At 33.3% G+C, this 13,687-nt stretch overlaps 1 protein-coding gene across 2 annotated transcripts in view; it reads left to right on the top strand.

The window, feature by feature from the left end:
• CHIC2 (cysteine-rich hydrophobic domain 2) overlaps positions 1-13,469 on the top strand; it is a 60,548-nt gene extending 47,079 nt beyond the window's left edge. The window contains exons 4-6 of one of the 2 annotated variants that reach the window (XM_014548490.1): positions 9,368-9,424; positions 9,591-9,650; positions 12,856-13,469. In XM_014548490.1, coding sequence (XP_014403976.1) covers positions 9,368-9,424; positions 9,591-9,650; positions 12,856-12,906 — 168 coding nt within the window. In that variant the 3' untranslated portion in view covers positions 12,907-13,469. The remainder of the gene's footprint in view (positions 1-9,367; positions 9,425-9,590; positions 9,651-12,855) is intronic. The other variant, XM_005877155.2, reaches the window with a different exon arrangement.
• The last annotated feature ends 218 nt before the right edge of the window (positions 13,470-13,687 follow it).

Genomic DNA, 13,687 nt, shown 5'->3' with positions numbered 1-13,687 from the left:
GTCCTGGATCAGGGTGGGGGTCCCCACTGGGGTGCCTGGCCAGTTTGGGTGAGGGGCTGAGGGCTGTTTTCCGGGTGGCAAGTGACTGAAGCTCCCAACCGCTCCTTGTTTTCTTTTTTTTAATTTTTTTTATTTTGGGCCAGCTTTAGCTCTGAGGCCTCGCTGCTGAAAACATCGATACAATGTTTCAGTCCGGCTGGGTTTCAGTCCGGCTGGTTTCTGGGGTTTTGTTTACCTTCTTACTTGCAACATAGTACATAGTTGCTTAGACTTGCAGCTGAGAGGCCGGCAAGTGAGGCGGGGAACGTTGGAGTCGGCAGCAAGCAAGCGTCATGCTCGCTTCAGTGCCTGGCTGCTGGCCGCCATCTTGGCTGACAGTTAATTTGCATATACTCACTGATTAACCAATGAAAAGGGTAGCGGTCCTACGCTAATTACCATGTTTCTCTTTTATTAGTGTAGATACCTTTTCTTCCCACCCTTAGAATCAGCAAAGAAAGAAAATGGCCAGTAATCAATCATCAAATGATTTAGGAAGGGCTGTATATATATATATTTTTTTTATTTTATTTTATTTATTTTTTATTTTTTTGATTTTTTACAGAGTGGAAGGGAGAGGGATAGAGAGTTAGAAACATCGATGAGAGAGAAACATCGATCAGCTGCCTCCTGCACACCCCTTACTGGGGATCGAGCTTGCAACCAAGGTACATGCCCTCGACCAGAATTGAACACGGGACCTTTCAGTCAATGGCCCCCCACTCTATCCCCTGAGCCAAACCAGTCAGGGCTATCCACTGAGCCAAACCAGTCAGGGCTATCCACTGAGCCAAACCAGTCAGGGCTAGGAAGGGCTTTTTTTCCATCTTTGGATTTTATTTTATCTAGTCCTGTTGGTAACGGAATTTTCTGATATTTTTAAAGTAATGTGGTTTTTTCTTCTTTAATTCATCCATTTCTATTTGTAGTGGGAATGTTGGCTTGACATTAGCTACTACATCCTACCTAGAAGTATATGTCTCCAATTACCTTTATGTAAATTATTATGCCGTTTTTTGCATGTTTGGAGGGAAATGATGTGATTGTTTCTATCTTTTTTTAACGTTTTGTTTGAAACTTCATATTTAAAATTGCATTGTCAGTACATTGAGACTGCAGAATAAAGTAGAATGGGTATTTCAGGCCTTAGAATCACAGTATATTAGAGCTGAAAAAAAATTTAGTTTTACAGTACATTTTGTTTTACAAATTTTAGAGTAAATTTGATTGTTCAAGCACAATAGCTTAATTAGTGGCTTAACATACCTTGCATGTCATACACATGTTAGTCAACAAGTTACAGATTCTTTACAAATTCTTGGCTCTATAGTATAATGGAATGAGCATGATGCTGAAGGCCATACAATCCTGGTTTTAAATCTTAGTTCCACTATTTCATAGTTTAGCTTTAAGTTTCTTACCCCTCTAAACTGTAATTTTCATATGTAAAAAGAAAGTAATACAAGCTGCCTTAATAGGTTTGTTGTGAAGATTAAATAAGGTAACAAAGGAAAGACACCTACCTAGCATGGAGTCAAACCAAAAGTGAAGATCAACGGATACTATTCCTTACCCATTTTTGTTTCTCCAGTTGTCCATTATAATCAGTTGGTAGATAATCCCCTCCTCCCCCTCTTGTTGATCCTGATCAAGTGATTCTTCCTTGTGTAATCATGTAGTTTTTCAAAATCCCTGATCGTAATATTTTTTGTGTTATCTAAAATTCATTTGTCTTATGTACAGTTTTTCTAATTTTCTGCTGTCAATAGAAAGTCAGTTTTATGTACAGTTTTTCTAATTTTCTGCTGTCAATAGAAAGTCAGTTTTAGTTTTTTGGGATGTTAACAGTATTTTCTGAAATTTTATCAGAGGTGTGTGGCTAACCCCCTTAAAATTGTGTGCAACATTTTATGTTTGTGTGTATGTGCCTTTTGTCATTTGTAAAGTACTCACAGTAACCTAGAAAAGTTAAGAACTACTAGCCTAGGTCATAAACTCTTTATGAAATTGTAGTTAAGTATACCTTTGTCTTTAAGAGTAGTTCCTATAAATCACTGCTCAGAGGATTTTTTATATACAAAAGGTTTGCAGGTATTTAATTAATATTCATCTAAAACTATTTTAACAAACAGTACTAAGAGGGTTGTTCTAATCATACTTTGGTGGATGTTGTAGTGTATCTAGGTCAGGGGTGGGCAAACTTTTTGACTCGAGGGCCACAATGGATTCTTAAACTGGACCGGAGGGCCGGAACAAAAGCATGGATGGAGTGTTTGTGTGAACTAATATAAATTCAAAGTAAACATCATTACATAAAAGGGTACGGTCTTTTTTTCTTTTAGTTTTATTCATTTCAAATGGGCCGGATCCGGCCCGCGGGCCGTAGTTTGCCCACGGCTGATCTAGGTTATTTAAAAGTTAGTTATAGCCTGGTGGGTGTGGCTCTGGTTGAGCATTGACCTATGAACCAGGAGATCACCGTTTGATTCCTGGTCAGGGCAGATGCCCAGGTTGGGGGCTCGATCCCCTACTGGGGATCATGCAGGAGGCAGCCATTCAATGATTCTCTTTCATCATTGTTGTTTTTCTCTCTCCCTCTCCCTTCCTCTCTGAAATCAATAAAAAATATATATTCAAAAGTAATGTTTACATAAAAATTTTAAAAGAAGCCTTTTTTAAACTTTATTTTTATTCTTGACACTATTACAGATGTCCCCATTTTCCTGCCCTTTGCCTACCCTCTCCCTGCCCCTGCCTCCCCTTCCCTCTGGCCATCACCACACTGCTGTCTGTGTCTGTGGGTTATGCCTATATACTCTTTGGCTAATCCCTTCACCTTCTTTCATCACATAAAAGTTTTTTAAAAGAGCCTTTTTTTATTACTATAGCTTTATTTTTTATTTATCTTTTTAATTAAATTTATTGAGGTGACATTGTTTAATAAGACCATATAGGTTTTAAGTGTACATTTCTATGATACATGGATCTGTATATCGCATTGTGTGCCCACCACCCAAAGTAAAATCATCTTCTGTTACCATATATTTGGCCTCCTCTACTCTTTATTACCTCCGCCCCACCCCCTTCCCTCTGGTAACCATCATACTGTTGCCTAGTGTCTATGAGTTTCTTTTTATATCCTACATATGAGTGAAATCATGTAGTTCTTAGTTTTGTCCGACTGACTTATTTCGCTTGGCATAATATTCTCAAGGTCCATCCATGTTGTCACAAATGGCAGTATTATATCTTTTCTTATGGTGAGTAGTAGTCCATAGTATATATGCACCACACCTTCTCTATCCAATCCTCTATTGTTGGACACTTTGGTGTTCTCCATATCTTGGCCACTGAGAGTAATACTGCAATGAACATAGGGTGCATGTATCTTTGTGAATAAATGTTTTGGGGTTTTTCAGGTTGATGCCCAGAAGAGGGATTCCTGGGTCATGATAACTCTATTCTTAGTTTTTTGAGGAACCGCCATACTATTTTCCATAGTAGCTATACCAGTTTATATTCCCACCAGCAGCGAATGAGAATTCCTTTTCCCCCACAACCTCTCCAACACTTGTTATTACTGTCTTGTTGATAATAGCCATTCTAATAGGTGTGAGGTGGTATTTCATTGTACTTTTTAAAATTTTTATTGGTTCTTAGAGTAAGAGGAAGGGGGTGGGGGAGAAAGAGAAACATTGATGTGAGAGGCAGAATGGCTGCCTCCTGCATGCTCCACACTAGAGATTGAGCCCTCAACCTGGGCATGTGCCCTGACCGGGAATGGAACCAGCAAACTTTTGATGCACAGGCTGGCGCCCAACCAACTGTGAACCACACCAGCTAGGGCTCATTGTAGTTTTGATTTGAATTTCCCTAATAGCTAGTAAAGTTAAACATCTTTTCTTATATCTGTTGGCCATTTGTATGTCTTCTTGGGAGAAGTGTCTGTTCAGGTCCTCTGCTCATTTTTTAATTGGATTGTTTGTTTGGTGTTGAATTGTATGAGTTCTTTATATATTTTAGATATTAACCCTTGTCTTGGAGCTGTTGTTTGCAAACATCTCACATTTGGTTGGCTGCCTTTTTGTTTTGTACTTTTCTTTTGCCATGCAGAAGCTTTTTAGTTGGATGCAGTCCCATTTTATTTTTGCCTTTACTTTCCTTGTTTTGGGGGTCAAATTCATAAAATGTTTCCTATGTCCAAGTCCATAAATTTAGTACCTGTGTTTTCCTTCTGTGTAATTTATTGTTTTAGATCTTATAGTCAGATCTTTGATTCATTTTGAATTAATCTTTATACATGGGACAAACTAATTTAGTTTCATTCTTTGCATGTGGCTTTCCAATGATCCCATTACCATTTATTGAAGAGGCCTTCTTTTCTCCATTGTGTGTTTTTGGCGCCTAAAAGGAGCCTTTAAGTACAAGTAAATTTGTTTAGAAATTTTTTTGAGGAATCTGACCATATTTTAGTTTATCTTTTTGGTGAGTCCAGATTTTTCATGTATCATGATACTGAGATATGCAATTTAATTTTGTGCACATCACAGCAATATAAGATTTCTATTAATCCAGAACAAACAGGTGAATCAAGTAATTTTATCTTAAGTTAAAATAACTTACTTAAAATTTTAGATGGTTTTCTTCTAATGACTTATAATTAAGAACATTTTTGTTTCACTTATATTAGTAATTTGAATTTGTACAGATGTCAAGAGATAAGTATAGTTCTTAAAAATGCTGAAAAATTAAAAACTAAGATTATGAATACATTCAAAGCATTATTCTTGTGAAAGCTTAATGCATTATAATTTGGGAGCTTAAAATTAAAACCAGTTTTAAATAAGAAATTGTTTAAATTGTACTTTGACATTCTGTGATGTTATGAATAAGTACTATTCAAATAAATTTCAAGTTTAAATAGCTTAACTTTTATAGTAATTAGTGAGATATTTTATTTATACATTTTGTTAACATATATTAGCATATTTATGTTCTAAAACCTGATTATAATGCTATCCTGGGGGTGTGGGGCGGGGAGGAATTTCAGAGAAATTTTGTTACAGCTTCCACATTTTTTTCCCTTTGGCTCTAAGTACTTTAAAATCTATGAGATTCCCATTGATTTTATTAGCAACTTTAGAAAATCATGTATTTGAAAAACCACTTTTTCAAATGATTGATTATAAATAAATGAATTATTAGTAATGAGTATACTATAAGTACTAGTGGTAATAAAGTAGGAAAGTAATACATTCAAATTTTTAAAAAGATTTCTTGCTTCCCTGAAAGACTTATTTATATCTAATTGCACATAATTTGTTTAATAATTTATTTCTCAAAAGTTATGAGATGTAGAAAAATTTACAAAAATGCTTCTTCATAGTAAGATAAATTTTCATTTTCAGAAAACCCTTATTTTCTATTGTAACTTACTATTTCTAAGTAAATATGTATTTTACAAGTGTAAGCTTACTTTACAGGGTCTTTGGAAGTTGATAAAGGGGTATGCTATACCTAAAATTAATTGTTGATTATTTATTATGTAATTAGCTATTTTGTGAATTATAGGCCATTTACTTCTTTTGTAGTTTTCATGTTTTGACTTATGTTCTAATTTAAAAAGAACTGTTGCTACTACTTGCTATTCAAGTTAAATCTATTTAATAAATAGGTATTTAATAATTGAAATGATGTTTGAATCTTGGTTAATTTTTACTTTAAAATTGCTTAGTGGCTATATTAGAATTAGTTCACCAGTGAGAAAAATATGATTAGCAAGGTGTTGAAATAAGGAAATATGTGAAAAAAGTTTAAGTGAGCTCTGTGATGAGGGAGATGGGTGGGAGCTGTCCTCGTACAGACCAGGTTAGTGATGTGATGTCATTCTCATAAAAAACTTGTTTTGCTTGCATGTTGTGAGTTGGTGGTCTTGGCCCTTTTAATTAAGGATAATAATTCACGATAAAATGAGATTTTTTGTTGATCATCTTATGCAGAATGAGTGAATTCATTGGTTAAGAACCACTAACCTGTCCTCTCACCCCTAGGGTGTGAGCACTGAAAAGGATTAAGGCCCACTGTAGGGAAGCTTGCACTGAAGCTTGCACTGCCCTTTCCTCTGTTCTTTCTATTAAATAGAAGATTTTTAGTTCCCATGACTATCAATCTGGTGCTTTTCACAAGCACCAAATTCTTTTTAAGAAATTAAGATGACTTATTTTTAGAAATCCACTGGCCTAGAATACCGAAAGATTTTTTTTTTTTTTTGGTATGTCATGTTGGCAGACTCTATACATAGTATTTTTTTCTAATGAAGATTAGTTTGTTTTAATTTATGTTGAATTTAGTGGTCGATATACACTTTTAAAAATCAAGGACAGGTTTTTATATGCTTAGGTTTGCTTACTCAGTAGTAATTATAGAGTTTGGCAATGTTGAATCGTACATTTTATTAGAAATAATATCTGGCAACCCTGTGGACAGAATACTGCAATTATAAAGTGCTTTTTTTCATATTTAAAGGCTTTTAAATAGCTCTTATAAATGCTGAAGTGTCGTATTTTTTTTTTAGTATCTGCCAAATTGGTATTGTGTTTAATCTTGAAAATATATTTTGATTTTGTTAACTAAAAATAATTACAGAATATTAAACATTCTCAGTAGTTAAAGTTTTTTTTCCATTTAATTTGAGCTTTTGTTGTTACTAACAAATAATTTGTGGCACAGTTTCTTGCTTTCTTTCTTTCTCTCTTTCTTCCTTTCTTCTTCCTTTCTTTCTGATAGAATCTATGTACTTGTCACCTTAGTGTGCTAGAAATGTTCCACTCCGATCAAGGGTTTCTTTCTGGTTTTGTCTGTTCTCACCTGCTCCTCACTGTAAATCATGGAAATGTCAAGTGTAATGATTAATTAAGCTGCACGTGCAAGTGCTTTTTTTTTTCACCTGTCAAGCAGGAAAGAGGTCTTACAGCAAGATTAGAAGGTGCCAATTCACAGCTTTTACTTCAGACTGTCAATTGTATAGAAATATTTTATATTTAGATGCCTATCCAGAATATGCCATAGCAGGGTTTGTTTGGTTTAGAATTCTTAAATATTGTAAGATGCAATTATTATACCAAACCCTATTATTAAATCATTAAACTCCTAATTAGAGGCAAAGAGTGTATTCAGAATTTCTATGTAAATATTTTGGAATTTAGGGTTCATACTTTATACTTACCTTTTATTCAGATACTGCTAGTTGATTTAAGTTACTTAAAGTAAATATTTAAAAATGTTTAAATTGTGTGTGAGTGTGTGTATCATATACATCACGAGATTCATTCGCAATGAGGTTCTTTCTTTTTATAATATAACATGGGTTTAAATTTATGATGAAAAGATGATAGTGGGAACTACACATTTTTTCTTTGAGTAATGAAATTTTTCAGAATGTAATTTTACGCTTTTAATTTTTATGCTTTAATATTAAACAAGACTTGGAAAGCTTGCTCTTCCCACCCTAGTTCTTTCACCCCCAGCCCCCGATTCTTAAACCATCAGTAAAAGGAAAACCTCAAATTGTATAGTAATCTTAATCTATTATTAAAAGGTCCTAGAAAGGAAGATTACAAGGTAGATTCAGGTTTTGAATCGGTTTTGCCATTGGTTTAGCAGCGGGTGGGCAGGCAGATGCCTGCTCAGAGTAGAACCTATTGCCATTTTTCACCATTGATAGAGTAGCCTTTCAGAGTCAATGAGCTCTGTCAATGTGAGCTTGTCAAGGCTACAACTTCATAGACCTGAGAGGCGGTTTGAGAGGTCAGCCCTTTTCAGGTTTGCTGTGATGCAAATGAACTTTAATGCTTAAACAACTATTGGAATTTTTATGTCTGCTCCTTGTTCTTTTTTCTTCACAAAGTCATTGACGAGACATTCAGTGCTTTTTAAATTAGAAGTTGCATTGTGCTAAAGACCTAGTACAGATTTACGGAGGGCTGAAAGCAGTTAGATCATGTTCTTTTCATGGTGCGATTAGAATCAAATCGATTTCCCTACAGCCTTCAGCATTCAGATGGCAATTTTAACAAAGCTTGGGGGCTAGACAAGGGACAAAACGACTGAACTGAATGTTAATTACACTCTGCAGCCTTATTTTCTTTTGATTTGGGGCTGACTGGCAACTAAATTAACAAAAAGTGTGACCATAACTGCTGCCCTATTTTCATTTAAAAGGAGAGCTGCCTCTAAAAGGCTATCTTTACAAAGAAACAAGTGAGGTCTGCTGATCATTGTTAGCAAGGGCACTTTTTTCCCTTTAAAATTCTTGCCCCCCAAAAACGTTAAAAAAATAATGTAATAAATTAGTCATTGTTGTATTATTATCCAAAGAGTTAGTTGGTTTTCTGATTTTTATGACATATACTTGGAGAATGTAAGGTGGTAGTGATAATTCACTGGTAGTTATGAAATATAGTTGGCACCTATGTGCCTGTGATGTGTCTTCAGCATGTTCAACATGCTGAAAGGTAATATGGTAAGTAGTTAATAGTAGCTACTATTTTCTTATGTAACATTTGACTATTGAAAACCAGCTTGATCCTACAGTTTCTCACCTAGCTCATCCTTGCTTGATATGCAGTTTTTTACAATTTGATTATTAGTACTTATTTAGTTGTGCCACATTAATAGTGTTATATGCTTTTTTCCTTCCCTTGTGAGGAAGCTGCAGCTGTACCAAGTTGCATTTGATTCTTGTGGAAACACTGTCCTTTTTGCACCTGCAGCTGTGTCAGTCTCATCCTAACACCTGGCACCATGAATTATCCTTTCCTTTATTCTTATTCCCAAGCAAGAAACATTTCGTGCTGTATAGTACATATTGCAAAAGTGAAGTAATCTTAAACATAAATTTCTCAGTTAATTTCTTTAACAGTAGTGTTGATTAAGAGTTTGATATTGTTATCATTCTTGTGGGTTTAAATACAGATTTGCTCCTGTTTTAATACCTAATACTTACATATTATTTCAGTATTGCAAATCTATTTTTGAACTAAATGGGAATTTAAATTTATATCATTTGGTAGATAACTAGCTTTTTAGAGTTTGATAGTTTTAAATCAGAGGTTAGTTTGAAACAGGAATCAATGCTAAAAACAAAACCTATCTTTATTAGAGTACTGTTTGTATTTAGATTACTATTTAATGCTTGACTGTTGATAGTGTTATAGGCCACCCTATATTCAGTCACTGTCTTATACCTCTCTTCTCACACAAAAAGCAGCTGCAAAACAGTTTTTCTAAAACCAGTCAAGAGTAAACTTTTTTCTCATTTGTCTTCCAGACACGAAGATCGATTGAGAAGTTATTAGAATGGGAAAACAATAGGTTATACCACAAGGTGAGTACCACAGGGAGCAGCTTCGTACTGTTGGGGTCTGAATTGCACAGTATGGAAACAGATGCTTTTGTTGAACTAAAAATATGAAAGGTGGACAAATGGGTTAGTCTGTTTGCTGCAATAAACTAGAGCTCATTTTTCTTCTTTTACTCTCCTTCTTGTCTAGCTGTGCTTGCACTGGAGACTGAGCAAAAGGAAATGTGAAACGAATAACATGATGGAATATGTAAGTTAAAGGGCTGTTTTGTGAGTTTCTCTATTAAATGATCATTTATTTTGCTTCTGATCTTATTCTTTCCATGATTATTAATCAGCAAAGGTGTCAGGAGCTTAATCTCCTGAGTGCAAGGATTTTCTACGGTTCACAGATGCATGGTTTCATGTGCAAGACTGATTTATAAAGTTATGAATGACTTGAAAACAAGGCTTCACTGTGTTCTGAAAAATAATAAATTAATTGCCAAGATAAAATAGCCTGAACATGTGTTGATGGAGTGTGAAATTTTAGGTGCTGTATAAAGAATAACCACAACTTTGGTTACGCAGCAAGTCAGATATGGCTTTTTTATATAATGCTAATCAAGTTTCCAAGTGTGGAAGAAAACCTTTCAGCCAAGCCATTGGAGCTTAAGAAACCTTTAGCCTTTATAAATTTTAACTACCCATACCTCAGTGGCCTTTAAAGGATCTTTTAAAGTGTTATTAGAATATTGTTTTATAAAAATTATCCTTAAAGTATGTAGGAGGTGGGATTTTGCCTGTCCTTTGTTTATTCTTTAAAAGATATCCAAGTTGGCACATGTATATAATGAATTTGAGAACTTGATTTAGTATGATATTTAATCTACCGACTCTTTAATTTACTTGAACAATTTTTCTCCTTTTGAAAAATTCAGAATAATTATGAATTTTTTTTTATTTTGTCTTGAGCTTGGGTGTTTTATTTTAAATATCAAAAGTTATTATATTACCAGAAAAACATCTAAGGAAGAATTGATTGTTGAAATTAAAGTCATAGTCTTTGTGAAGTGCCTGGCACATCATTTCTGACAAATTCTATTTGATACAGTTAAGCTATCAGAGATAGTGTGTATGTGTATAAAAGATTGATTAAAACAGTGCTTAAATAGTTGGAAATTGTCATAATATCATTTTGCTCTATAGTATTTACCCTTTCTTTCATTATCATACAATCAAATCCCATTTTTAGCTTTGAACATAAAAGACATCTTAAAAATACCTCTTTTTTCATAGAATAGGTCTATATTCAGTGAACCAAATAATTTAAAATTTATCATTATCTTTTATATAAAACATGTTACTTTATACTGATGAGAAAGACACTTGATACTTTATAATAATAATGAAATATAGTCAAATAACTTGTTTTTAGATTGACCTATGAAAATGCTAGTCTTATATTTTCATCAGAGATAGTTTATGTGTTTTGGCGGGAGGAATGGATATGTAAGAAATTTAAAGCATTTTGTGAAAAAATTTCTCTATTTATAAGCTCAACCACTAAGCTTAAAAAACTAAGGCTTTTAAAATTTATTTTTGCACATTTCTAAATTTATATTGGAAAGAAAAACAAAAGTTATTCCCAATGCAATTATTTCCAGATAGAACTATAGGAATGTCGTTCATTCATAAAATATGCTTCTTATATTCATCTTTGTTTTATATTTTTTTAACTAAAAATAAAATAATTTACTAACCTTTCAAAACATCATGAGCTGTGTGCTTTGTTTGTAAAGTAGTTTCCTTTAATTTTTTATGAGTTTTTAGATAATTAAACTCTACTATTAAAACCATTATATTTTCCATACCATCATAGAAGATACTCAGAAGAATAATACAATTTTTTAAAAAATTGTTAAAAATTTATATTTTTCTAAACATTTCAATATATATATATTTGTGGTAGTTGAATGGGAGAATAGCATAATTGCAAAAACTTTCTAACAAATAATTTTAAAAACTTAAGATAACAAATAATCTAGTAAGGAGAGAGGGCTTCTTATTTAATGAATTGGGGTATTCTTATCATGTATTTCTCTTTGACCTAAACTTTTCTTTAGCTTACAGATATTTCACTTGTTAAAGGAAAATAGTTCTCCTTGACTATATTTTGAACATTGGAGATAATCTAGAAAAATATCAACTTGATACCAATTTTTCTTTTATTCTGATTGGTAGAGCACCATGATTTAGAAGGAATGCAACAAAGTGGCCAATTTCTATGCATTATATTCTTTAAAAAATAATGCAAATATGGCCAAAGATAGCATTTATTTTCCGTTCTGTCATATACACTGTAAAATGTAATGCCTACATCTAGGAGCTGAAACTGTGTAGACTGCTTGATTGGGGACACGTTTGAAATATAGAAGTATTTATTGAATGTTGACTTATAAGTAGTTTAAACATTTAATTATCAATTTTTAGAGACAGTTTCTGAAAAAGAAAATGAGTTCACCAAACTTGGAAATGTTCAAATCAAATAATTTTTTTTGTTAGCACCTATTTTATACAGAGTTGGAAAAGGGAAATAATTGATTGGAATTTAAGACAGTTCAAGTTTGGAATAAAAATTAGCTCTGGTCTTTCTGTGTTACTGTGTTCTCTCTTTGTTGATTTTCCTTTAGTTTTTTTGTTTTGTTTTTTAATATATTTTTATTGCTTTCAGAGAGGAAGGGAGAGAGAGATAGAAACATCATTGATGAGAGAGAATCATTGATTGGCTGCCTCCTTCACACCCCCTGCTGGGGATCAATCCCACAACCCAGGCATGTGCCCTTGACTGGAATCGAACCTGGGACCTTAAGTCTGCAGGCCAGCTCTCTATCCACTGAGCCAAACGGGGTAGGGCTCCTTTAGTTTTTTTTGTAAAAGGTCCTTGGGAACAAATTTCAACCTTTAATTTTGTTAACTTAAGAAAAGGACTTTTAAAAAATTAAGAGAGAAGGGATCAATACCCTTTATATAGAGATCACATATCCTGCTACAGTAAAATGAGAGCAACTCTAGAACCTAATGACCCATGGAATTGGGTTAGATGAATGGGTGGAAGCTGCAGCCACATAGTATAGTAGAAAAGGCAAGACTTTGCAGTTAAGAATGACCTTTGTTCAAATAGTGACTTAACATCTATAGTGTTACCCTTCTCAGATCATCAGTTTCCTCATCTGTAAAATGAGGATGATAATGTTTGCCTCATAAGAAAAGTTGTTGGGATTAAATAAATCCAGATAGTGTGAAACACTTATCATTAGTAAGTGCTAGTTCTGTTTTCTCCTTTATTCATGCATGTATTCTGTGTGTCAGAGGCACTATCAAAATTGTTTTAAATATTGGAATATAACTGAAGTTTTATTAAGATGAAAATCTATTTAAATATTTTTAAAACTTTTTCTTTTCTCCTTCTACAGGTCATCCTCATAGAATTTTTACCAAAGACACCAATTTTTCGACCAGATTAGCATTTACTTTATTTATAGAGACTTTCCAAGTATGTTGTCTTTCCAATGGTGCCTTGCTTGGTGCTCTTCTGGTGGTGACATAACATTGGTTCTACAGAATCGTGTGGTGTTTTTTTCTTTTTTTTTTTTTTTAATAACCGCATGTTCTAAGTGTGCATTTTTGTCCAACTTTGCAACAGTTATTTCATACAGATGTTTAATACTTAAGTTATTGTGCTCTTTTCTGTTATGTATTCTGATTTTCAAGGTTACTTTTTTGTATTATCAAAAAAAAAAATACATTTGAACTTAGCATAAAAAATGGCCAGCCTTTTTTATTTTATCACCAAGGTATACACAGTCTTTTATTTATTAATTCCTTAATATAGAAAAACACCTTTGTAAGACTCTACTCATCATTTATAGCAAGCACACTCTTTGTATTCTTTCTCACCCTTTTTAAATTTAACATAGTTATTCTTTTAAAATAGTAAGTTTTCTTTAATAGCTTTTTGTCATTTAACATATTCTTTCTCATACAATTCCTAATGCTCTGTTTACAGCGGAAATATTTGTAACATTATGAAGACGTATAAAAAAGTTTTGAAAGGATTTCTGGTTTCAAAGGTAGCAAGGCAGAATTAAATTATTTTTTATTAGAATAGACAAATCAGTGAATGGTATGCATGCATCTAATGGTTACTAGAGCTCAGGATCATAAAAATTTAGTATCATTACAATCTGTGTATATTTTTTATCAAGATGATAATGCCTTATTTGGGTTATTTTTTGTTTATCAAAT

This window comes from Myotis brandtii, unplaced genomic scaffold, assembly GCF_000412655.1.
Source record: "Myotis brandtii unplaced genomic scaffold, ASM41265v1 scaffold51, whole genome shotgun sequence".
In the NCBI taxonomy this organism is placed as follows: domain Eukaryota; kingdom Metazoa; phylum Chordata; class Mammalia; order Chiroptera; family Vespertilionidae; genus Myotis; species Myotis brandtii.
This window is presented reverse-complemented; position numbering and strand designations above follow the sequence as displayed.